Here is a 24,989-nt window from a genome sequence, read left to right on the forward strand (position 1 = left end):
TCTTCCGCGAGGCTGCAAATAATTCGTACTTCAAACTCTTCCTGTTACCCATATAAGGTGGTAACCACAAAAATAAAATTATTAGCACGTAATTTTATACATTTTCCCTCACCTAATAAAGGCGAATGGTGGAAGCCTAATTCTTTATAAAAATAAAGTGCTTGCTTCGCTGCACAAATGTATTGTCAAGTTTAAGTTCAGTTAAACTGAACTTAAACTTGACGATAAATAGTTGCAGCGAAGCAAGCATTAAATAGGCTCAGCAGTGAAGTGAATGGTACCGCAGACTTTCGAAGATTTAATCAATTTGGACTATGTGGGGTTCTTTAATGTGTACCTAAATATAAGTACGTGGGTGTTTTCACATTTCGCCCCCGTAGAAAATGTGGCCGCCATGGCCAGGATTCGATCCTGCAATCTCTTGCTTAGCAGCCCAACACCGTAGCCACTAAGTAACCATGACGGGTAGGCTTTTGAAGAGTGAAATGCTCAGACTCCGTACACTTTGTCCATGTGTGTTGCACACCTCATTGCTTCAGTTGATGAAAAGACTCAAGAACAGCAGACGATTTGGAGGTATCGGGTACAAATGCCATTTTGAAAAGGCTGCATGGTGACGATTTTGTTTGCTTCTGTGATTGGCTGGCGGAGTAACACAACTCCGCGCGGTCCGTGTGCCTCGGTTGCCAACTGCTGTTTTTTTTTAAGTTGTATGCTACTATAGAAATCTTTATTTTACACTTTCACTGGTTTACTTGTTCTTGGCAGTGTCCTTTTGTCAGTCCGTTTGATGTGGTTCCTTATTTGCCAAGTAAAGGAGAGGTGTATCTCACAGGTGTACCTATGAGATACACCTTATTTCACTTCTATTTTGTGGGTTTATGTGTCTCTATGGCGAATGGTGGGCGTTATTCACATGTGTACTAGTAAAGGCACCCCTACCCCTTATTTGCATAGAAAAGTTACTTTGGGTTGGCCCCCCCCCAAAAAAAATCCTAGGTACGTGCCTGGTATGACATCAGGGGAGCCCCACTCATAGCATGCCGGGATGTGTATTTGCAATTGCTAGTAGGTGCAGCGGAGTGTAGCACTTGCGGAGACACCGGATGTTTGCGCGTATGCGGGAGTAAGAGCAGGTGCGAGAGAGGAAATGTCGGGACTTTTGCACCTTAAAGATATGGCTCTATTTCCCCTTCAGACACAGCGATCACCAAATGGGGCTTTCGTGTTCACTGCCTCACTGTGCAGGCAGCTAGCAGCGCAGCATAAACAAACTCGACCACACTCCGCAATGCCGGCATGTCTAGGGGACAAATGCATACAACACGCGCTAAGAAACCTCCTCCGTAGTGCCTAGGCAGAGTCACATATTCAAGGAGCAAAGGCCCCCAGATTTTCTCTCTTGCACCCACTCTTACTCACGCCTCCGCAGAAACGTTGAGCACCGCGAGAAACACCACATCCTACTGTACCTACTAGGTATTGTAAAAATGATAGAAAATCTGGGGGCCTTTGCTCCTTGAATACATGCTCCCCGGTGGAGACACCCGTGACATCACTCGAAGAGGTTTGCTCGGCTGCTTAGTCAGGTATCAGTTTCATTTTTGCGCTTTTTTGCTTACTTAAAATTTTTTTTCGAATTTGCAAAACAATTTTACTATCAGACACGTGACAGGAGGGTCTCGGGAACCTAAATATTCTATTACCTTGATATAGTCAAAAAATCACCTGAGTTGCACTTTAAGATGGCGACACGAAGTCTGGGGGAAATGGATAGGATAGTTGCAAGGCAGCGGATTGGTCTTCCGAGGGACGTTAGCCTAATTATTTCGGCGTAGGATTCGTCGCGGTGGCATACAGAAGTGGGGGGACCGTGTGTTGTTGAGGCACCAAGAAAGGTATCCTGGCGTCTGGTGCTTTGGAATGTGTCTATGTTGGCCTTTAAAGGAAAAAACAAGTGAAAAAAAAAGAAAACCAGGAGGAAAAAAAAGGAAGAACAAATATAAGGGTGACAGCAGTAAAAACGGGAAGGGGCAGGTGTACATTGGAAAATTGCTCGTATGGTTGATATATGCGTAAAAGTGTGGAAGAGAATAATAAATTGAGTGTTAGGCGGGAGGCAGGAAAGAACTGGAAATGGAGGAATAGGTGAGATTGAGAATCGAGGTTAGCTGGTGGCATAACATCTTTTGGGCCTTTGTTAATGATATTATAGTTTATGGTTCAAGTTACAGCTTTTAGCAATTTTAAGTTACCACGTGCCAAATTGATCCTTGTCAGGTGTAGGCATATAAATCTGTGTATGAGGTATGATTCTGTATGTTTCCTCTCATGTGGTGAACGGAAACTTGTTTGTAGTAATATAGAGTCTTGATTTATTGAATATATGGCCATGTTCATTGAAGTGGCTGGCTACTGCTTTGGGTAAGTTGTGTTTCGTATCTGCGTGATGGCCGTTGAGTCTTGTATGAATTTGTTGTCCAGTCTCACCTATGTATTGTTTGTTATAAGTAATTCTAGACAGTAGATTACATTGCTTGACGTGCAGGTGAAACTCGAAGTCGCCTTGTGAAGGTAATCTGACGCTGTATGTTTTACTATAGTAGTAGATTGAATATGTTTGCATGTAGAGCACCTAGGGTGGCCACAGGGACCAGATGCTGTCTTTGTCTTTAGCTTGGAATGTACAAGAATGTCCTTGAAGTTAGTGTTGCATCCATAGACTACTCTGGAAACCCGCTTTCCGCGAGCGAACTTGGTCCTATGCGGAGGCTTTAATTATCCGGATATAGACTGGGAACTGTTGTCAGCATCTTCTCGTCAGTCGAAGAAATTTATTGACTTAATTCTCACCTTTAATCTGTTCCAGTCTGTTAGAATCCCAACCCGTGGTACCAACATCCTTGATCTAGTATTTGTCTCAAAGCCTGAGTTAAGTCAGTCTCTCTCGTGTACTAGTAGTTGCCTTAGTGATCACAAACTACTATTTTTTAATTTGGCTATTCCCATTCCCACCCGCAAGCCATCTTTAAAATATATTCGCGACTATAACAAAGCCGACTATGCGCAAATTAACCTTGAACTGAAGGCCTTTCTTTATCACTTTAGTAAAACTGCTCACAACCGAACCGTTAATAGTAACTGGTTACTTTGCAAGCAAAAAATACTTTCGCTCATGGAAACATATGTCCCGCTGATCTGTATTCGCGGAGATGCTGATAAGCACTGGTTTTCTAATGGCCTTCAACGGTTGTTAAGAAAAAAAAAACGACTTTTCCGAGCTGCCAAAAATTCTGCCTCTGCTTCAAAATGGGATAAGTACTTTGAATGCCTCCGGGGTTATACAAATCTTTTGAGGCATTCCAAAAAGAAATTTTTCCATAAAGACTTGCATAACATCATTCGGAATAACCCTAAAACGTTCTGGAATATCCTGTTGCCAAACCGAAACTCGCCTCAAAATATAATCTTGCACGACCAAGATGGCTCGCACGTCGCCGCAGATCACTGCGCAGATGTCATGAACACTTACTTTTCTTCAGTTTTTACTCGGGAACCAGTGCTAAACGTACCCCGCTATCCCAGTCATAATTTCAGCCAGATGCCTCCAATTTCCATTTCAGTCGCAGGCATAGCTAAACTCATTGATAACTTGAAGCCATCAAGCGCTCCCGGGCCGGATGACATAACTACCAAGATACTAAAAGGTACAAGAGATATTTCATGCCAGATATTACAAATAATTTTTAGTCAATCACTTTCAAGTTCAGCAATTCCAAATGACTGGACATTAAGTAAGGTTGTCCCGGTTTTCAAGGCTGGTGACCGCTCTGATCCATCAAACTATCGACCAATTTCATTAACATGTATTGCTTGTAAAATGCTGGAACACATCATATACTTGCAAGTCTGCTCTCACCTGGACAGGAACTCCTTCCTTTTTACCAAACAACATGGATTCCGCTCTGGATTTTCGTGCGATACCCAGCTTTTCGAGTTTACTACCGACCTTCACCTGAACTTAGATTCATCTTTTCAAACTGATATCTACCTGGATTTCTCTAAGGCCTTTGACCGGGTTCCACATCAACGTCTTATGGCTAAACTCTCCTCTCTCTCTAGATCCCTTAATATTGTCATGGATTTCTTGTTTCCTCTCAGACCGCACCCAGTTTACTGTTATCGGCAACCACCGCTCCAAAACCTCCAAAGTCATTTCAGGCGTATCCCAAGGCTCTGTCCTTGGACCCCTCTTATTTTTAGTCTTTATCAACGACCTTCCTGCAAATATCTCCTCCACAATTCGCCTTTTCGCTGACGATTGCGTTCTTTATCGTTGCATAACTACCACCTCTGACCAGAGACTCCTCCAGAAAGACCTTGATATAATAGAAACTTGGTGCACCACCTGGCTGATGAATCTAAACATATCCAAATGCAAGAGCATGCAAGTATCTCGAAAGCTTTCCACCTTTAACTTTTCATACTCGTTAAACTCCACTGCCACATCACGTGTTGAATCGTACCGATACTTAGGTGTTGCTATCACCGACAAACTCAACTGGTCTGAACACATCACGAAATTAGTGGCAGAGACATCCAAAACACTTGGTTTCATTAAGCGTGCCCTTTCTTTATCCCCCAGTTATATAAGAAAACTCGCCTATGAGGCGTACGTTAGGCCGAAACTTGAATATGCCAGCGCAATATGGAGTCCTCACCAGCAATATCTAATTGAATCACTTGAAAGCATTCAGAATCGGGCGGCTCGCTTCGTTTCCGAATATAATAGATGGGTTAGCATTAGTGCCATTAAATCATCCATTAATCTTGAATCGTTAGCTCATCGAAGGAAGATTTCACGGCTATGCCTGTTTCAAAATCTATACTATAATCGCCCTGACCTGAGAACCTCCCTTTTAGTGCCACCTGTACGAGCATCACGTCGTCTTTTCAATTCTGTGAGTGTACAACGCATAACTGGTTCGACAAACACATTTAATAAGTCTTTCTTACCATTGGCGATTGAAGAATAGAACTCGATTCCAGAACCATTAGTCAATGAACGTGACAACTCAAAATTCAGGCAGCTAATATCGGCTCACTTTGCCAAGTAATCTCGTAATCGGTAAAATTTCCTGCTTTTCTCATATATCCAACGCGTATTTCACTTTGTGGCTCTTCCCTAAGATGGGACATAACATATATGTCACATTTTCTGCTTTGACTTGTGTGTATATATATGTGTATTGAATTGTATTTTTGTATTGAATTGAATGTTCTATTGAATTGAATTTTATATTGAATTGTAACCTTTTTATTCAATTGCAAACATATGCGGAGATCAACTCCATGGGTGTTATTTTCTTCTTTTGTTTTTTCCGTCTTTGCCTTCAACCATGGTTCCATAACAATGTATAACGTTACTTTGCCTGTCTGCCTTTTTATTTCGCTTTATAATTATATGACCATGTGAATACTTCTCTTGTTAACCCCCCCCCCCTATGTAATGCCCAATCCAGGGCCCTTAAGGGATAATAAATGATGATGATGATAGGCTACTCTGGGCTACCACGCCTAGAGCTATCAAACGACATCGCTCATTTTCCCTTTACAGTCAGCCACCACCGACAATGATCGCACGTGACGTCACTCCACTAACTCTTAAATTTAACCCTCCGAGGATGACGAGACTGCCTTTGAAGAAGATAGGTCCTCCTATCGAAATGTTGGCCAGCCTTTCTGAGGCACCTTATCCCTATTTATAACCTTTATACCACATGTGCTACTCCGTATGTCTACCCCCTTTTGACTTTACATTTGATGGTAGTGTGGTATGTATTCTGCATTGTGGACTCAAGTGAGTCGTTAGACAAGACTCAATATCTGAATTCAGTGGGAGTAGACGACAGCGACACAAACATTCCGGCTCTCTTCAATCATACAGCAGCACCCTCTTTTTTTGGCAATTTTGAAGTAGGTCTATAGGGAAATAGTACTGGCCAGGAGGTGTTGCAGCAGTACGATTGTCCTACTAAAATGTGTTGACGCCATACAGTAGGAAGTTCACCAAAATGGCACAATATCTTAAACAATCACAAACATGACCCTGTATTAAAAAGCTCGCTAATGCCTGATGCGTCCAGCCAAGCTCTGTCCATAGGAACGCGCTTTCCAAGGAGCATATCTGCTCCCACGTTCTAGCATGTCAGCGAGTCAGGTCAGACCTCAAGGATGCCTCAAGGTACGTGTGCCTCAAAATGAGCGGTGAACTTGCTAACATGAAATTGCAGCATGCCCTACGAAAAGCTGTTTTGTTTGACTTGTAGACTGTGTTACGGCGCTGCTGTCCGCACGCAAAGTTTCAGCTCTGCTTCTCCATAGCCGACTACACATTGTAAAAATACTATACCTATTGTTGCACTAAGTGCAAGCAAATAAACTATGAAAACGAAGTTGTGCAGCTTCACTGTGGTACACTGTACTGCTGTGGCACCTCTGTCGTCATAATGCGTACAGCTGCTATCGCAGTGGCCCAGTGGCTATGGTGTTCTGGTGCACAGCACAACATTGTGGGTTTGATTCCCGGCGTCTGCAGTGGCCACCACGTTTTGATAAAAGCCGGATGCAAAAATGCTGATGTACTTAAATTTATGTGTCTATTAAAGAACACCAGGTGGTGGAAATAATCTATTACAGGATCTCATATAGCCCAGTATTCCTGTGGAATATTAAACCCCATCACTCACCCACTCAATCAATCAATCAATCAATCAATCAATCAATCAATCAATCAATCAATCAATCAATCAATCAATCAATCAATCAATCAATCAATCAATCAATCAATCAATCAATCAGTCATGTGTACAGCATATTGTCTTTACCTGCAGTACGCTGTCTTCGCATCTGTCTTTGTTGTCACCTATGAGAATGGCTACTCCATTCAACCCTAGAAATGTAATTGTGGCAGAATGCTTTTGAACTTTTAAAATTATTTCAACTGTAGCACTTGACGACCCTGCTTCAGGCAATGCATTTATCAGTGATTGTATTCTCTGAATTACAGGCTTGTAGGCGCAAGTACACCTGCGAAATAGCCGAGGCTTTAAAGGAGGAGAAGCGCCTGAAAGCTCAAATCGCCTACTCTAAGGTAGTTGCGACAAACAAAGACAACCTGGCGACACTGGTATGTACCCTCTCTGCCAGAATGGCGTAACTCTGGTTGCCTTGACCCTTAGCTCACTTATGCCTAATGTAACATTAAGCTTTGGGCTGTTTGGTGTTTACCATTTTTAGTTACTTAGCACCGCAACACTGACAAACAACTGTGAACAGAAGCATAAGTGCTACTTTTGACAGTTCTATGGGTGAGAAGAACTAAAATAGTGAACCATTGCTCGTTACACAAACACTTTCACTGTCTGGTGGGTCATGGTAGTTATTCACCCTGTGTGGCTATGTGCGGTTTTCCTGCAGTGTGCAACCGAATTTTTTCGCTCGACATCAGTGGATAAGAAAGATACTTGTTGTTTCTGATTTGACTCATCATGGAGCCACCTCACTGCACATTCAAGAAGTAAGGAGCAAAACTCTCCGTTGACACACGTAAATGCAAACAGAATGAACCGTATAACCGGCCCTTCAGTATTGCTGAGTTGAGAGCTGCCTTGAACACATGCAAGAGCTCTGCACTGGGACCTGACAGTGTCACGCATGACATGATCAGAAACTTACATACTGACACACAAGGTTCACTACTCGCAATTTTCAACACTATTTTGGCTGCGGGATACCTTCCACCCATATGGAAAGAAGCGCTTGTGGTCCGTGTTCTGAAGCAGGGTAAAGACCCTTCCTTCGTGGCAAGTTACCGCCCGATAGCTCTTACAAATTGTCTGTGTAAGCTTTATGAAAAAAATGATTAATCGTAGACTCATACATTTCCTTGAACTGAACAATATGCTAGATCCCTATCAGAGTGGCTTCAGAGAAGGGCGGTCGACAACCAATCATCTTGTACGCATTGAAGGACATATCCGCGATGCATTTTTACACAGACAGTTTTTCCTATTGATATTCCTCGATATGAAGAAGGCGTATGACGCAACATGGCGTTACGGGATCTTGCGAGACTTGTCGGCAATGGGCATCTGTGGAAATATGCTGAAAATAATTGAAAGCTATTTTTCGAATCGTATCTTCCATGGGAAAATTGGCAACATATTATCCCAACCTTTTATACAAGAAACTGGTGTACCCCAGAAAGGCGTACTCAGTTGCACACTCTTTATCGCTAAGCTGAACACACTTCGTGCTTCTCTACCACCGGCCATCTTTTATTCTGTCTACGTAGACGATATACAAATAGGTTTCAAATCGTGCAACCTTACAGTGTGTGAGAGACAGGTACAGCAAGGCTTAAATAAGGTGTCCAAGTGAGCAGACCAAAATGAATTTAAAATCAACCCCCCAAAAAGCTCTTGTGTTCTCTTTACAAGAAAGAGAAGCTTGGTTCCTGATCCTTGTGTAGAACTTTGTGGACAACAAATCCCTTTCAACAAAGAGCACAAATTTCTAGGTGTTATACTTGACTCTAGGCTTACTTTCATTTCACACATAAAATGTCTTAAAAAAATGTCTAAAAACAATGAATTTACTTAAAATCCTATCCCACACAATGTGGGGTAGCGACAGGAAGTGTTTACTGAATCTTTATAGGAGCCTAGTTCGATCACGACTGGATTATGGTGCCGTGGTTTATCACTCTGCCGCTCTGAGCGCGCGAAAGATGTTAGATCCCATCCACCACCTGGGTATCCGCCTGGCCACTGGCGCCTTTAGAACAAGTTTTGTCGAAAGTCTGTATGTAGAGTCAGATGAGCGGTCACTCCATTTTCAGAGCACATAAATCAGCTTCAGCTGTTTTCTCAAAGTGCACTCTAATAAAGAACATCTATGTTTCACAGCCGTTAACGACGTGACGTGTGAAACACTTTTTTGTAATAGACCCTCTATGAGACTTCCTTTGTCACTGCGTGTAAGAGAGCATAGCGGAGAAATGGATGTCCCAGTTCTCGAACACTGCCTAATGCCTCCAGCTAAGCTATTACTGCCCTGGGAGTGGCAGGTAATAGACTGTGATGTATCCTTTATAGAGGTCACAAAGCACGCTCCTGACCTCGAAATCGCTATGCATTACCGTGAACTTCAATCGAAGTACTCCTGCTCCGAATTCTACACAGACGCGTCAAAATCACATGCTGGGGCATCTTATGCTGCTATTGGTCCCTCTTTTTTTAAATCTGACATATTGAACCCACTAACAAGCATCTTCACTGCCGAAGCCTATGCAGTACTAGCTGCAGTAAAACATATAATTAAACTAAAACTTGACAGAGCAATTATATTCACCGACTCGTTAGGCCTTGTAAAAGCACTCATCTCTTTACAAAAGCATACAAATTCTGTTGTCATTGAACTTTACTCGCTCTTATGCAATATTTATCTATCACATAAACATGTAGTGATATGCTGGGTACCTGGCCATAGAGGCATCGAAGGTAATGTACTAACTGATAAAACGGCCTCATCACTCTCATCACTAACCATTATTCCTATGGCTGTGGTCCCTGTCACAGATCTTGAGCCTTTTTTACGAAAGGAACTGCGAAAACACTGGCAATGCATGTGGAATGCAGAAATAAATAATAAACTGCACATTATAAAGCCACAGTTAGGTTTATGGCCCTCCCCAACAAAATCACGGCGAACAGGTGTCTTATTCTGTCGTCTCAGAATAGGGCACACATTTGGTACCCATAATTTTCTGCTCACTGGAAATGAACCTCTAACCTGTAGTCCATGTGGAGAGAGGCTGACCGTCCTCCACGTCCTCTTGGAATGTCGGAAAGCTGAATGTGAGAGAAAGAAACATTTTCCTCTTGCATATCATTATTGCGTCCCTCTTCACCCAGCTATGTTTCTTGGTAAAGAACCGGTTTTTAACACCAAAGCAGTCCTCAATTATTTAATAGATGTTGTCCAACATGTTATTAGCGCATTAAATTCGTAGCGCATCCTCTTTCCAGAGGATGCGCTGTGATAGTTGATTTGTATAGCACATGCCTCCAGGCCCTTGTGTCTCAAGGGCTGTAATGAGGCAATGGTGCCCTAGTGAATTTCAGCATCTTACATATTACGATATTATCGGTAGATACCCAAGAGACGAGCCGCCGCAAGAACGACGACGAAGTGGGTCGGTGCCCTTGGCTCGAGTGAATGTTGGCCTGGTGCTCTGGCTCCAGTCCAGTGTAAATAGCCTGTAAATAGCCTCTTTCGTCTGTGTCTTCCTACACGTAACATTCTGGTGGAGGTCAGCGATCCTCGAGCTTGTCACCATGCCTCCCGGTGACGAGCCCGCCTCTGCAACGGCTTCGACTGGTTCGACTTCTCCAATTGTCACGGTTGCCCAACATTGCGACCCTGGTGTGTTCTCTGGCCTGGAGGGACGGGACGTTGACGAATGGATCAAGCTATATGAACATGCCAGCGCTAATAACAGGTGGGACCCAACAATTATGCTCGCCAATGTCATCTTTTATCTTGGCGGCATCCCATGCGTGTGGTACCAGACGCATTAAGACGAGATAAGCAGTTGGGACACTTCAAAAGAAAAGCTACGGGAACTGTTCGGCGACCCCATTGGCCGCAAGGTTGCCGCGAGAAAGGCTCTTGCGTCTCGTGTTCAGACATCTACAGAGCCGTACGTTTCATACATGTTCGACGTCTTGGCTCTATGTCGCAAAGCTGACAATGCTATGTCTGAATCAGATAAACTGTTCTATGTTCTAAAAGGCATCGCCGACGACGCTTTCAATTTGCTTGTTTTCGGCAACGTCTCGACAATCGACGCCATCATTAAAGAATGCCGTCGCCTTGAACAAGCCAAGAGCCGCCGTATCACGCACCACATCACGCGGCTACCCAACACCGCTGCTACGTCGACATGTGAGGGTCCACCACGTCAGGCCACCACCTGTGACGACGTCACCCGTATTGTTCGCCGCGAGCTCGAGGCCACCTGTTCGCCAACTTTCTCCACGACGCCTCCCGATCTGCCAGCAACTACAGTTGCCATGATTCAGGCCATAGTCAGGCAGGAATTTGAGAACATGGGTTTGAACTCCGTGTGTTCAACATCTACACCCAGCGTTCCCCAGTTCTCTACCGGCCCTCCTCGTCCCCGACCGTCCTTTTCTGCCACATCTCGCCGCAGCCTGTCCGAATGGCGTACCCCTGATGGCAGGCCGATCTGCTTCCACTGCTGTCGCATCGGCCACGTCGCTCGTCACTGCTGCAACCGATGGCCACCGCCTCCTTGGACATATGCCGCCACTTATTCCCGCACCTTTGGACCTTCTGTTCCCTATGCCACCCGCCATGAACCCACTGCTGCTGATGCCCCTGCTCCGAACCTCCGCTACAGCCGCTCGCCCTCACCTCGACGGCGTCAGTCTCGTTCGCCCCAACCCCGCCGCTTCTCTTCGCCGCCTATCGCCTCCCGGGCCCAGCTGGAAAACTAGGCACTGCAGCTTCTGGGGGTGAAGCTGCGTTGTCGGCACTGCCCTCAAATCCTCTGCTCACATTAAACACGAACCAAAACCTTCTTGACTTTGACGTTGATGGCAATCCTGTCACGGCACTCATCGATACAGGGGCACATCTTTCTATTATGAGTGCTGCCTTCCGACGACGACTGAACAAGCCCCTCACACCAGCGTCGGCACGCGTCGTCCGCGTTGCGGATGGCGGTACTGTGCCTATCATCGGCATGTGTATGGCACGTGTTAGCATCGCCGGCCGCCACACTCCTGTCCTCTTCACCGTGATTGCTCATTGTCCTCACGACCTCATTCTCAGCCTCGATTTTCTCTCCGTGCATTCTGCTCTTATTGACTGCTCTGCCAGTACCCTTCGCTTTGAGTTGCCCATTCTCACAGAACCTTCTGACGCACCCCAATTCCTGCCACCAAAATCAATAGCCTATATTGAACTCTTGTCTTCCCCACCAGTCCCTGATGGCGAGTACCTCGTCACTCCTCTGCCCGACATTCCACTACAGTATGACGTTACCGTGCCTCACAGTATACTTACTATTACTGCGAACCGCACTCGCATACCTATCTTTAACTTTGGATTGGCAAAGCAAATTCTACCGCAAGGTATTTGCCTTGCCAACGTTGATTGTCTCGGCGACCATCACGTGGCAGCGTTATCAACCGATGCTTTTTGAGAGCTTAGCAGGCCCATCGTGCCAGCCTCGGCCGCTGATCCCAAAGTACAGAAAATGGTTGCGACGGACCTGTCTTCTGCGCAGGCTGAAGACCTTTACCAAGTATTATCATCCTACAGAGATATTTTCGACTTCGACGATGGCCCTTTAGGCCAGACGCTCGCGGTCAAGCATCAGATTCTTACTGGCGATGCTACTCCTATTCACCGATGACCGTATCGAGTTTCTGCGTCGGAACGCCGAGTAATTCAAAGCGAAGTCAACAAAATGCTAGACAAAAACGTCATTGAGCCTTCTTCGAGTCCCTGGGCGTCACCTGTAGTGTTGGTTAAGAAGAAGGATGGCACGTGGCGCTTCTGTGTAGACTACCGCCATCTGAACAATATTACTAAGAAGGACATCTACCCGCTCCCACGTATAGACGACGCCCTTGACTGCCTCCACGGTTCCAGCTATTTCTCTTCTATCGATCTTCGTTCTGGATACTGGCAGATTGCTGTTGACGATATGGACAGAGAAAAAACCGCGTTCATCACACCTGATGGCCTATACCAATTTAAAGTAATGCCATTTGGATTATGCAACGCCCCTGCCACCTTTGAGCGTATGATGGACTCCTTGCTCCGTGGTTTCAAATGGTCCACTTGTCTCTGCTACCTCGACGACGTCATCGTCTTCTTGCCCACGTTCGACACTCGCCTTGAGCGTCTAACAGCTATACTTGATGTATTTCGAAAGGCAAAGCTGCAACTTAACTCGTCGAAATGTCGTTTCGGCCACCGCCAAATTACTGTTCTGGGCCACCTCGTTGATGCTTCCAGAGTGCAGCCTGATCCCGACAAAACTCGCGCTGTCCGAGACTTTCCGGTCCGAAGACAGCTGCAGACGTTCGAAGTTTTGTCGGGCTGTGCTCGTACTTTCGTCGTTTTGTTCAAGATTTTGCGGCAATTGCTAGACCCCTCACTAATCTTTTGAAGAAAGGCGTACAATTCTCGTGGGGTACTGCAGAAGCCGCCGCCTTCTCTCGTCTCGTCACTCTTCTCTCCTCACCACCCATTCTCGCCCACTTCGACCCTGATGGATGGATGGATGAAAAAGTTTATTAGGGTCCTTTATTAGTCCCTGATGGCCCTACAGAATTGCGTACAGATGCCAGCAGTCATGGCGTAGGTGCTGTCTTAGCCCAGCGTCAGCGTGGCCAGGATCGCATTATTGCTTATGCAAGCCGCCTCCTCACACCATCGGAGCGCAACTATGTATTCCATTACGGAACAAGAATGCCTTGCTGTAGTGTGGGCGGTTGCGAAGTTCCGTCCTTACCTCTACGGTCGCCCTTTTTCCGTAGTCACTGACCATCATGCTCTCTGCTGGCTCTCATCCCTAACAGATCCTACAGGCTGGCTTGGTCGATGGGCTTTGAGACTACAAGAATTTTCGTATTCTGTGGTCTACAAGTCTGGCCGCCTGCACCAAGACGCTGACAGCGTGTTGCGTTACCCTGTTGACGACCCTGACTCCTCCAATATTTCCAGTGCTGCTTGTGTATTCTCTGTGTCGCAGCTGCTTCATTTCGCGGACGAGCAACGTTGTGACGCCAACATCAGAGGACTCATCGACCGTTTTGAACACTCTCCGGCCGACGCCACTCTGCGCCTCTTCGTCCTCCACGACGCAATTCTGTACCGTCGTAACCTTCATCCGGACGGCTCTGAGTTCCTACTTGTCATACCTAAACACCTCCGCTCAACCGTTCTAGAAGAGCTCCACGACGCACCTACGGCAGGACACCTTGGCGTATCTCGAACCTATGACCAAGTATGTCGCCGTTTTTTCTGACTGGGCCTTGCCCGTTCCGTACGACATTACGTCGCCGCTTGTGAACTTTGCCAACAATGCAAGAAGCCTTCCCAGCCCCCCGCTGGTTACCTGCAGCCGCTCGACATCCCTGCCGAGCCCTTCCATCGTGTTGGCTTAGACTTTCTCGGCCCATTTCCGGAATCTACATTCAGGAAACAAGTGGGTTGCAGTCGCGGCTGACTACACGACCCGCCACGCCGTAACCCGCACTCTTCCGACCAGTTGCGCAACTGACGTTGTGGACTTCCTTCTACATGATATCATTTTGATGCATGGTGCTCCGTGTCAATTGCTAACAGACCGTGGCCGTACGTTTTTGGCGAAAGTCATTGACGACATCATGCAGGCCTGCTCCATTCAGCATAAATTTACTTCCTCCTACCACCCTCAAACGAAACGCCTCACTGAGCATTTGAACCGCACCCTTACAGACATGCTATCCAAATACGTTTCAGACGACCACCGTGACTGGTACCGGGCTCTTCCCTACATTACCTTTGCATACAACTCTTCCTGTCTCAAAACTGCCGGCTTTTCCCCCTTTTACCTCTTGTATGGCCACGAACCGACGCTACTACTAGACACTGTGCTTCCGTCCACCACAGCTTCAACTAGCGCTTATGCCCGTGATGCAATCGCCCGTGCTGACCATGCTCGTCAACTTGCGCACGTTCGTCTACAAGTCTCTCAAGACAAACAGAAGCGACGCTACGACCTCCGTCACCGTGATGTCCATTTTGCACCCGGCACCCTCGTGTTGCTTTGGTCACCATCGCGTAAAGTTGGCCTTTGTGAGAAACTGCTTTCCTGTTAAACTGGCCCATATCGCGTGCTCCGCCAAGTGACCTATGTCACCTATGAAATTGTTCTAGCCACGCCCACTACGTCCTCCGGTGTGACAACCAGTGACATTGTCCACGTCACCCGACTCAAGCTGTATCGTATCACTTGCAATACACCTTTATGCTCATAGTACACATCATTTGTCATCGCCATAATCTTATTACATGTACATTTTACGCACTATTTTTAGGACCCTTTACAGCCACATCACATCAACTTTATAGAATCCATCACTCCACTGCAAAATCACTAACACTTGCGTGGCGCTCTTTGGCCATACCTGGCCCTTATGCCAATAAAAACCACACATTCATTCATTCTTGTTTCCTTTTCTGTAGCCCTTATATTATGTTGGATGGACCAATCAGTTAACTCCAGATAAAGCAAAGGATGCAGCAAAAAGAGTGCTTGAGCATTCTGAGAGTGCTACAGTAACCCACTGCAGGACATTCGAACCACTTAAGCTTAGGTGCCACAGCAGCCATCTTGCGAGTACAGATTCCACCACCAGGTGACGTCACTCACTCAGGACCGAAGAAAAAAATGCTGTGCCAATTCATATAGATGTGACGGTGGATCTGCTTTGGTTGAGAAAAGTGTTTTCCCCCTACCCCTATGCTTCGTGGGCGATGAGTGCTGCCTTGGTGCATCATCATCGATTTGTTGCTGCGTGCAGTGTCGACAGGAATACAACGTATTGAACAATGGCATGAATAGTTCTTTCTCACAGTGAAGCACACTACTGGTTGCCTTTGTCGATTAGTGTCTATGTTGTAGTAAGAGTAACCTGAAGGAACAAAATAAAAAAAAAGAACTTTCATCCATCCACCCAGAGTGCATCCATGACAATCGAAGATGCTGATAGTAGACCAACGTGTTTGTCTCCTCCTGCCCACATCTTTAGGCTCGCATTCCTGACCATCAGACGCACCTGCCACAAGTAAAACATGAGCAAATGATTTTGTTTGTGATTGTGACAACTGTCAAGGTTACACTGATTTATTTTTAAAAGCTGTTCATGCTAACACTGTCACTGTTAAGTGCAAGAAGAAATTTAAATTTCCACATAATCCTTGGGTGACTAATTGTGAGCGTGAGGAAAAAAGAAAACATGTATAGGAAGACTAAAAGACAGCCTTTCAATGTTAGTTTAGTGTTACGCTATAAGAAATATTGCAGCATGTTGAGTAATTTATTGAAAAAATCAAAAAGGCAATATTTGATTGGCAAAAATGATTTCATGCAAAATAAGTTTCATCCAAAAAAACAAAGGCAACTTATCAACAAGCTTTTGAATGTACCGCATTCTGGCAGTTCGATTGAAAAAGTAATTTACAATAATGTAACTATCACTGACCCGCCTAGCATTGCTCGTGCATTCAGTAATCACTGTTATAAAATTTATAATACTACCCATGCTCCTTCTGTTTGTCATACGACCGATGCAACCAATCTTTCTTTTTGTTCCCTGTAACATCTGAAGAAATCCTTATTGAGATTTACAATTTAAAAAACACAAGTCCTGGTCTTGATGGAATTTCCACATTTCATTTAAAGCTTGTTGCTCCGAATATTTTTGATGTTCCTTGTAACTTAATTAACCTTCTAACGGCAATTATACCGGTTCAAAACTGGTATATTTCCTAGAAGTATAAAAAAAGCTAAAGTAATTCCTGTTCATAAAAAGGATGACAAAGCTCAAGTCGGTAGCTATCGTCCTATGTGTATTTTACCTTCAATTAGTAAAGTTGTTGAAAAGGTAATACTTCGTCATATTAACAGCTACCTTAACAAATTTAGCTTGCTGAAACCTTGTCAGTTCGGTTTTTGTTCAGGAAGCTCGACCAACTTGTCTTTGTGAACATTAACTGATTATATTCGACATTCACTTGATCTCGGATACTTTGTTGGCTCGGTCTTTTTAGAATTTACTAAAATCTTTGATACAATAAACCACCAAGTTTTGTTTACTAAACTGGAGTCTATTGGGATTTCTGGTTCAGCTCTTAATATATTAAAAGATTATCTATTTAATTGTGAATTAACAGTGTACGCAGGCGGGGCTTTCTCTGAAAGCAAAATTATTAACCAAGGAGTGCCTCAGGGCTTGATATTAGGTCCACTATTATTTTGCATTTATATGAATTATTTACGTGACTGCCTTAATTATACACTCCCAATATTATCCCCTTCAGTCACGAATTACGATCGACTGTCGATAAATTTGTGAAACTTACCTAATTTTATGCCAAGGCGCTGGAGAATGCATAGAAAGCAAGTCAAGGTGGGATGAGAATGACTCTGTGCATATTATAGAGACCCATGATAATTGCATAGTACTTAAATATTCATTTATTATGCAGTCAGTCATGCTACATTTCTTCATTAGAAATATTGAATCATCTGCTCGAATTACATGGGCAGGTTAATTATTGGGTGCAAGTTTTACAACAATGGAAAAAAAAAATTATTTCGCAGTTACTACCGAAACGCCGAACTTGAAACGTCCCGTCAAACAGGTAGTGCCTTCACCGAAGTGGTCGTCTGAACCAATATATTTCACTCAGAAGTGAAATGGGTGTACTTCAGCAAAGTAGAATGTTCAACTTACTCAAAGCTTAATGTTCGTTGTCTATTCCTTGCAACCACTGCACAGTAATGGCAAAAATAAGTCGCATCCATAAATGTGAATGCCGTGACTGAAGGGGCTATACGCAGATGATACGACTGTTGCCCTCTCAGATAAATCAGTTTTTAATCTAAACAGTGATCTGTCTAAAATTACCGATTGGTGTAACGCCAATTTTCTGATGATAAACCCTACGAAAATGCAATTCATGATATTTAAGTCATTGCAGAGACATTTATTTATTCATTCATTCATTCATTTTTATTTCCTTAAAGACCCCCGAGGGGTATTACATAAGGGGTGGGGTCTTTTACTAGACAGAATATTGTTGATAACCATCAGTTCGATGTTATATTTGATATGCTATGCATGAAGCTTGATGGGCAGGTGATAATGGCGATGCTGCGAGAAAGGCCGTTCCAGTCTTTTGCTGCCCTGGGAAAAAATGAAGCAGAAAATGTTTTAGTGCGGGCACGTGGGTGAGAAACTTGCAACGAATGACCATTGCGGTGAGATATGTGAGCTGCAGGGATAATGTAAGGATCGCAATTAAGTGGCGAGTGAAAGAACTTGTGAAATAGAGAGAGGGTTGCAATGCGTCGGCGACAGGACAAAGGTGATAAGTTACACTCGGCTTTGAGGGATGAAGCACTGATTTCATATGAATACGAAGCATGAATGAATCTAGCAGCATAATTTTGAACGGATTCTAGGGTATTAGTGAGACCTACTTCGGGTGGGTTCCAGATGGGAGATGCGTACTCCAACTTAGCCCTCACTAATGATCTATAAGCAAGTAGTTTTACGTGTCTCGGAGCGTTACGTAAATGACGTTTTAAGAAACCCAAAGTTCTGTTAGCTGATGACGTGACTAGCAATGTGCGTGTTCCAAGACATATTGTTAGATAAGGTAACTCCAAGGTATTTATAAGTGGTTACTTATTCAACAGGGATGTTAGCTATGTTATAAGTGAAGTGAAGGGGAATTTTACGACGAGTGAAGGGAATGAGCTTGCATTTAGTAGGGTTTAGGGACATTAGCCAGTCATTACACCATTGTAGTATGTGGTCGAGATCTTGTTGTAGAATCATATGGTCAGATGGGCTAGTAATGGTTCGGTAGATAACGCAGTCATCAGCAAACATGCGGATATTAGAAGAGACATGCAAAGGCAGGTCGTTAATGTATATTAGGAACAGAAGAGGGCCGAGGACAGAGCCTTGAGGCACCCCCGATGACACTGGAAGTGGGCTGGATAATTTGTTATTTGTAAGCACTACTTGTGAACCGTTAGTCAAGAATTCTTTAATCCGATTCAGTACATTCGGGTGCAAGTTTAAGAAGGATAACTTTAAAATTAGGCGTTTATGGGGTACTTTATCAAAAGCTTTCGCGAAGTCAAGAAATAAAGAGTCAGTTTGTACGTTAACATCAAGGTTAGCATGAAGGTCATGAACAAAGATGGCAAGCTGGGTTTCGCAAGAGAAACCCTTACGAAACCCATGTTGAGAATGGTGAAAGAAGTTATGAGAGTCAAGGAAATTCATGATGTCAGAGTAAATGACGTGTTCCATGAGTTTGCAAGGTACGCTGGTCTAGGAAATTGGTCGGTAGTTCAGAGGTGAGTTTTTGTTACCGGATTTGAAGATGGGAACGACCTTTCCCACTTTCCAGTCATCTGGAATGATACCTGTTGAAAGAGATTGCAAAAATAATAAGACAAGATAAGCGGAAGCAATGTGACCTATATTTTTTAACACTTTAGCGTTAATGTCGTCCAGTCCAGATGCCAATGATAACTTGGTCTTTTCGATGAGGGATGAGATACCATCAACAGAAAAGCTGATTTCAGGCATGGAAGACGTGATACGACATGAAAACATGGGTAAGGAAATGTCAATTTCTTTAGTAAAGACAGATGAAAAGGCCTTGTTAAAAGCATCGGCACATTCAGCTTCTGAAATAACCTCTCCAGAGTCGTTAGTAAGAGTGGTAGAAGCTACTGCTTGGGGGTTAATAATCTGCCAAAACTTGTGGGGGTTATTAGTTAACATATTAGGCAAATCGTTGTTAAAGAAAGTGAATTTGGCGTTACGGATTCCTGTGAGATAAGCTTTTTCTGCTACATAATACTTCTCCCAGTTTTGGGCGCCCTCTTTAAGTTTGGCATTCCGGAATAAACGTTTTTTCTTGTTATCTAGGCGGTGCAAAATTTTGTTAAACCATGGCTTTTGGCTGTTTACACGGATAGTAGTGTTAGGGATGAACAGGTGTATTAGCTCGGTTAGTTTCTGCTTAAAAGTAAGCCAGTTTTCCTGAACGGTACAATGGTAAAAATTGGCCTCATATGTCGGAAAAAAGGTGCTAAGTTCGTTATTTATGGCCTCATAATTTCCCCTATTGTATAATGTTATAGTTTTCTTGTGCGAGGGATTGGCAGTAGGGCAAAAACTGAAATCTACGTGAATAACTTTATGGTCACTAACTTCATGCAGATAGTTAATCGAAGACAGGCTATTTGGATGGGTCGTCAGTATTAAATCCAAAATGTTAGAGGAATCGCAAGTGACACGCGTTGGCTGAGTTATTAACTGCGTTAGGTTATAATCAAGGCAAACATCAAGAAAATCTCTAGCTTCAGCTGTGTTAGCCGTTGCAGTTTCTTCGCTCCAATTAATACCAGGAAAATTAAAATCACCAAAAAGAATGAGATCGGCTTTAGGATATGTCAAGGTAAGCTGGTTTAGATTATTATTAAGTGTGCAGGAAAAGTTAGGATTGTTATATGGGGGCCTATAGCAAACACCCAATAATACAGATTGTGGTAAAGCTTGGAATAATACCCATAAAATTTCCAAGTCTGAGTCAATGTTAACTTCAGAACTTGCTCTCTGACCATAACTCTCAATGAGCATGACATTCCTGCTTCTGCCGCGCTTGTGTTTCTTTCCTCGACATCAAATTAGATCCTCACCTTAATAAAAGCTTACTAACCACACCACACACATCAGACAAAAAACAGCATTTGGCATTAGAGCACTACTCAAATCATGTGAATTTTTTTTCCAAAGACGCATTATTATAGTTATACTTCGCTTTCATTCATAGTCATATCATTTATGGTATCGCTTCTTGGGGTAATATTTATCATTGTCATCTTTCCTCTATTCAGCACATTCAAAATCAGGCTATCCGCATTATAATGCGAAGCTATTTTTTTTCTAACGTCTCTTCACAACTACGTACATACTGCATTCTTCAAGCTACTGATTTGTTTAACTATCATTCAGCAATATAATTTTTCAAATTAGTAACTCAACAAGTTTCTTACAACTACGTCAGTTCTGATCTCCTTTTTAATCCTAATAACACAAGGTTTGCAGCACAAGGAAATCTCCTGTGGCCTTTGTCATACTAATTACAGAAAGATGGCTTCCTCTTTTTGCACGCCTAAACTTTGGAACAATCTACCATATTCCATTAGGTTGTCATCTACCTTGTACTCTTTTGAATACGAACTCAATAATTTTTTGCTGTCTGATTAATTTTCTATAAAGTTATTTCGCTAATTAGTAACTGTGTAATTAGATATGATTGTGCATCTTTCTTCTTACTTTTGTTCTTTATGTGTGTCATCACTCAGTTTCGTGCATATATTTTGCTTATGCCATATTTTGTTTCTATGCTCTGTATTCCGCTTTAATTTTATATATAACTTCTAATCCAAGGATCCCGGTGCAGTCCCTGACTTTGGGACCCTTGTCTGTATACCATTTCTTGTAACCAATTGTTATGAACGAATAATAAACAAACTGAAGGTGTTTATTGAAAGCGTATGCAAGGAGGGAGAGGTCGAACTCTGTATGCAGGTTTCACCTTGCGAGCAGCCAGAACCGGTCCCGTGCGTAGACGCTGGTGATGCGCCTGACTGACTGACACTCTTTCTTTGTTGTATTTAATGCGCTGGAGATGCACCTGGCTGACCGGTGGTTCTCCTTCGTTGCACAACAAAAAAATTGCGGCAGAACCCATCTCACGATGACTGTGGACAGTAATGGCTTAGCATTGAATCAGTATAATGACACAACGTATTGCCACCATTGAAACGATTTATGTATGAGGCATGTACTGCAGCGGGATTACTCTCTTGTGCTTCCCTAAGAACACTCAGTGTCATCTAGAGCTGCCACCGGGAAGCCTGTGCATGGACTCTGAAATGCATCGTGCGCCGGTGCATCAGAACGCTGAGAAACGCGTCATATGGCAACCAGACTCCTCTCTCGCACTTCTTTCTGGACATGCTGCACCAGCTAGTGGCAATGCCGAGAGGTCTGTGCCTGGCTTGGCTGTCAAGATGAGAAGCGGGGTGTGCCGGTGACTGCGAATGCTGAGAAGTGTTCCTTTGTTTGGCTGCGCACTCAGCGGTACGTTAACGGAGCCGCTTGCTAAATAAAGCATTGACGTGAAAGGCGTTCATTGAAAAGCAGCATATACCGCGTGCATTTGTGACAGTCTGCTAATGTGGCAGGTTGCTGTCCTTGAGGAACGCTTGTAATGTGGGTTCGATTCTGCTCAGCATCATAGAAATTTAAGGGATCTTTTATTTCATCATTGTAGAGCGGCACAATCCCAGTGGTGCATACCTAGTTACCCAAGCTGGTGTCTAGGATGGTCATTGGAGAGTCGCACACACCTATTGGCACATACCCAGTTACCCAAGTTGGCATCAAATCAAATCAAGTAGACCGAATAGCACATATTCACTACTCCAAGTTGGCGTCAAAGAGTTTCTTCGAACTTTGGTGCCTACCATTCTCGAATCTACCGTGAGCAATATCGGCATAAGAGAGGTTCGTTGAAGAGCAGCATGTATGTTCACACTGCCGCATACTCAGTGACCTAAGTTGGTCTGATGCGTGGTTTTGAACCCTGTTACCTCAGCACAGCAGCCCAATGATACCTATTTGATCACTGACTACCCAGTGACACAGGTAGGTGGGAAAACGGTTAGAGACAAACATACAAATATACAAACAAGCATAGATATATAGCTCCCGAAACGTGTGCGAAGTACCCAAAAAAACTAACGCATTAACAACAGACGGTTCTACTCATCAGATCATAACTGCCTTGCGGACAGCTAACAGCCGAGCATCAGCCAGCAGGGAGATAGGGTAAACAGCTGTGGACAGGCTAGGAGGAAGCATAGAGATGCAGAATGAGGGAGAAGAACAAAGAGAGGAGTAAAGGGGCTATTTACAGTTTCTTTTACTATTCATAAATGATGGGGAAAGCTCCACGCTGCAGTGCTGCCTGGCCCGAGCTACATACGTAGGTGCAGCTGGGTATTTTCATTTTATTTCCTTAAAAACGCCTTGCGAGGTATTACATAAGGCATGGGAATACAAGAAACCAAGAAGGTTGTGCACAATATTATTTACAAAGGATTTGTTATTGTCTATGAAGGCAGATGACGTGGTAATGGCAGTAATGTGGTGGGGAAGGCCATTCCAATATGCTGCTGCTTGAGGGAAGAATGATGACAAGGAGGCATCAGTATGTGCACATGGGTGAGCAACATTTAATGGATAGTCTGTGCGCAGCGATATGCACAAATGCGGTAGAATGTAAGGCACGCAGGGAAGTGTACTGGTGTAGAACTTGTGAAATAATCATAAGCTCGCGATACGCAACGATGGAATATGGTGTCCAAACCCAATTCTGCTTTTAATGATGCCATGGTGATGTCATACGAGTTTGTCGAATGAATGAACCTTGTGGCTTGATCGTGTGTGGATTCTAGTGCATTGGTGAGGTAAATCTGGTGAGGATTCCATATGGGTGGTGCATATTCGAGTTTTGGCCTTAACAGTGCTTTATATGCTAGTAATTGAACATGTCGAGGAGCATTGTGAAGGTTACAATTTAGAAATCTGAAGGTTTTATTGGCATATGATGTGGTGTTAGCTACATGCGAGCACCAGTTTAGGTTGCGCGTGATAGTGACGCCTAGATACTTAAACATGTTCACAATGTTCGTCAGGGTGTTAGTAATTGTGTATGAAAAGCAGGAGCCATTTTGACTATGGGAAAGTGACTTTGATTTAGATTTAGCAGGGTTAAGGACCATTAATCAGTGATCACACCAGTCACTAATGCTGTTTAGGTCTTCTTGCAGCAAAATGTGGTCATTAACGTTAGTGACAGATTGTTAGATAACGCAGTCGTAAGTGAACATTCGAATGTGAGACATGCCAAGGAATGGTAGATTGTTAGTGTATATTAAGAACAGGAGGGGACCTAACGCCGAACGTTGAAAAGTGCCAGATGTAACGGGAAGAAAGTCTGAAGTATTGCTGTCAATACTGACGATATGTGAGCAGTTACTAAGAAATTCCTCTATCCAGGTTAAGGCATCAGGGTACAAGTTCAACCAAGAAAGCTTAAATATTAAGCATTGATGAGATACTTAATCAAGAAATCAAGAAAATTGATATCCATTCGAATGTTAATATCAAGGTTTGAATTATGGTATTAAATGTAGGTAAGTGTTGCATGACAGAAACCGTGTTGTGCTGGATGGAAAAAGTTATTGCTTTCTAGAAAATTCATTGTTTGGGTATATGACATGTCCCATGATATTGCAGGAGACACTAGTTATGGAAATGGGACAATAGTGTAAGGTTGATCCACGATTACCTGGTTTGTAGACTGTAATGACTTTGTCAATTTTTCACATCTCTGGTAGGGTGCCTGATAGTGGTAGTAATCGTGAAAACAGTATGGTGAGATACATCACGGAGATAGATTTTGTTTTTAAAAAGCTTTGAGGTAATTTTGCTGACACCCGCTGATTAGGATAGCTTGAGGTTATCAATCGGCGCAGATATTCCAGCTGGTGATTCCAGCATTGAATACAGGGTATGAACACAAAGTGTGAAGAGGCATGTGTGGTTCACTGGTGAATACAGACAAAAATGCACCGTTGAACATAGCGGCACAGTGAAGGTCGGACAAAGTTCTACTGTCATTGGAAATTCTGTAGCAGGGAATGACTTAGTGCTGACTACTTGGGAGAATTTTTTTGTTATCGGTTATGCGTGGCAAGTCGAAATGAAAAAAAAAAAAAAAAACGAGTGCTTCTGTTGCTGGATAGCAGCCAAGCAGGTGCATTCTGCTTCATAGTATTTTTCCCACTAGCTAGAGCTTGGCTTTAGTTTAGCAGAGTGGAACAGGTGTTTCCGTTCGTTATCTAATTTTTTAAGTGCATTCGTGAACCATGGTCTATTGTGATTAGCACAAAGTGAGATTGTTGGAATAAACTGTGCAATGAAGTCATTCATTTTATTTTGGAAAAGCAACTA

At 43.6% G+C, this 24,989-nt stretch overlaps 1 protein-coding gene across 2 annotated transcripts in view; it reads left to right on the top strand.

Moving 5' to 3' along the window:
* The window catches only part of LOC126522368 (uncharacterized), a 58,175-nt gene that overhangs the window by 9,622 nt on the left and 23,564 nt on the right, over positions 1–24,989 (top strand). For both annotated transcript variants that reach the window (XR_008610502.2, XM_050171108.3), the window contains exon 2: positions 7,070–7,189. Coding sequence is in view for 1 of the 2 variants with exons in the window: in XM_050171108.3 (XP_050027065.1) it covers positions 7,070–7,189 (120 nt within the window). In the remaining variant the exon portion in view is untranslated. The remainder of the gene's footprint in view (positions 1–7,069; positions 7,190–24,989) is intronic.

The sequence above is a fragment of the Dermacentor andersoni genome, chromosome 6, assembly GCF_023375885.2.
Source record: "Dermacentor andersoni chromosome 6, qqDerAnde1_hic_scaffold, whole genome shotgun sequence".
Lineage (NCBI taxonomy): Eukaryota > Metazoa > Arthropoda > Arachnida > Ixodida > Ixodidae > Dermacentor > Dermacentor andersoni.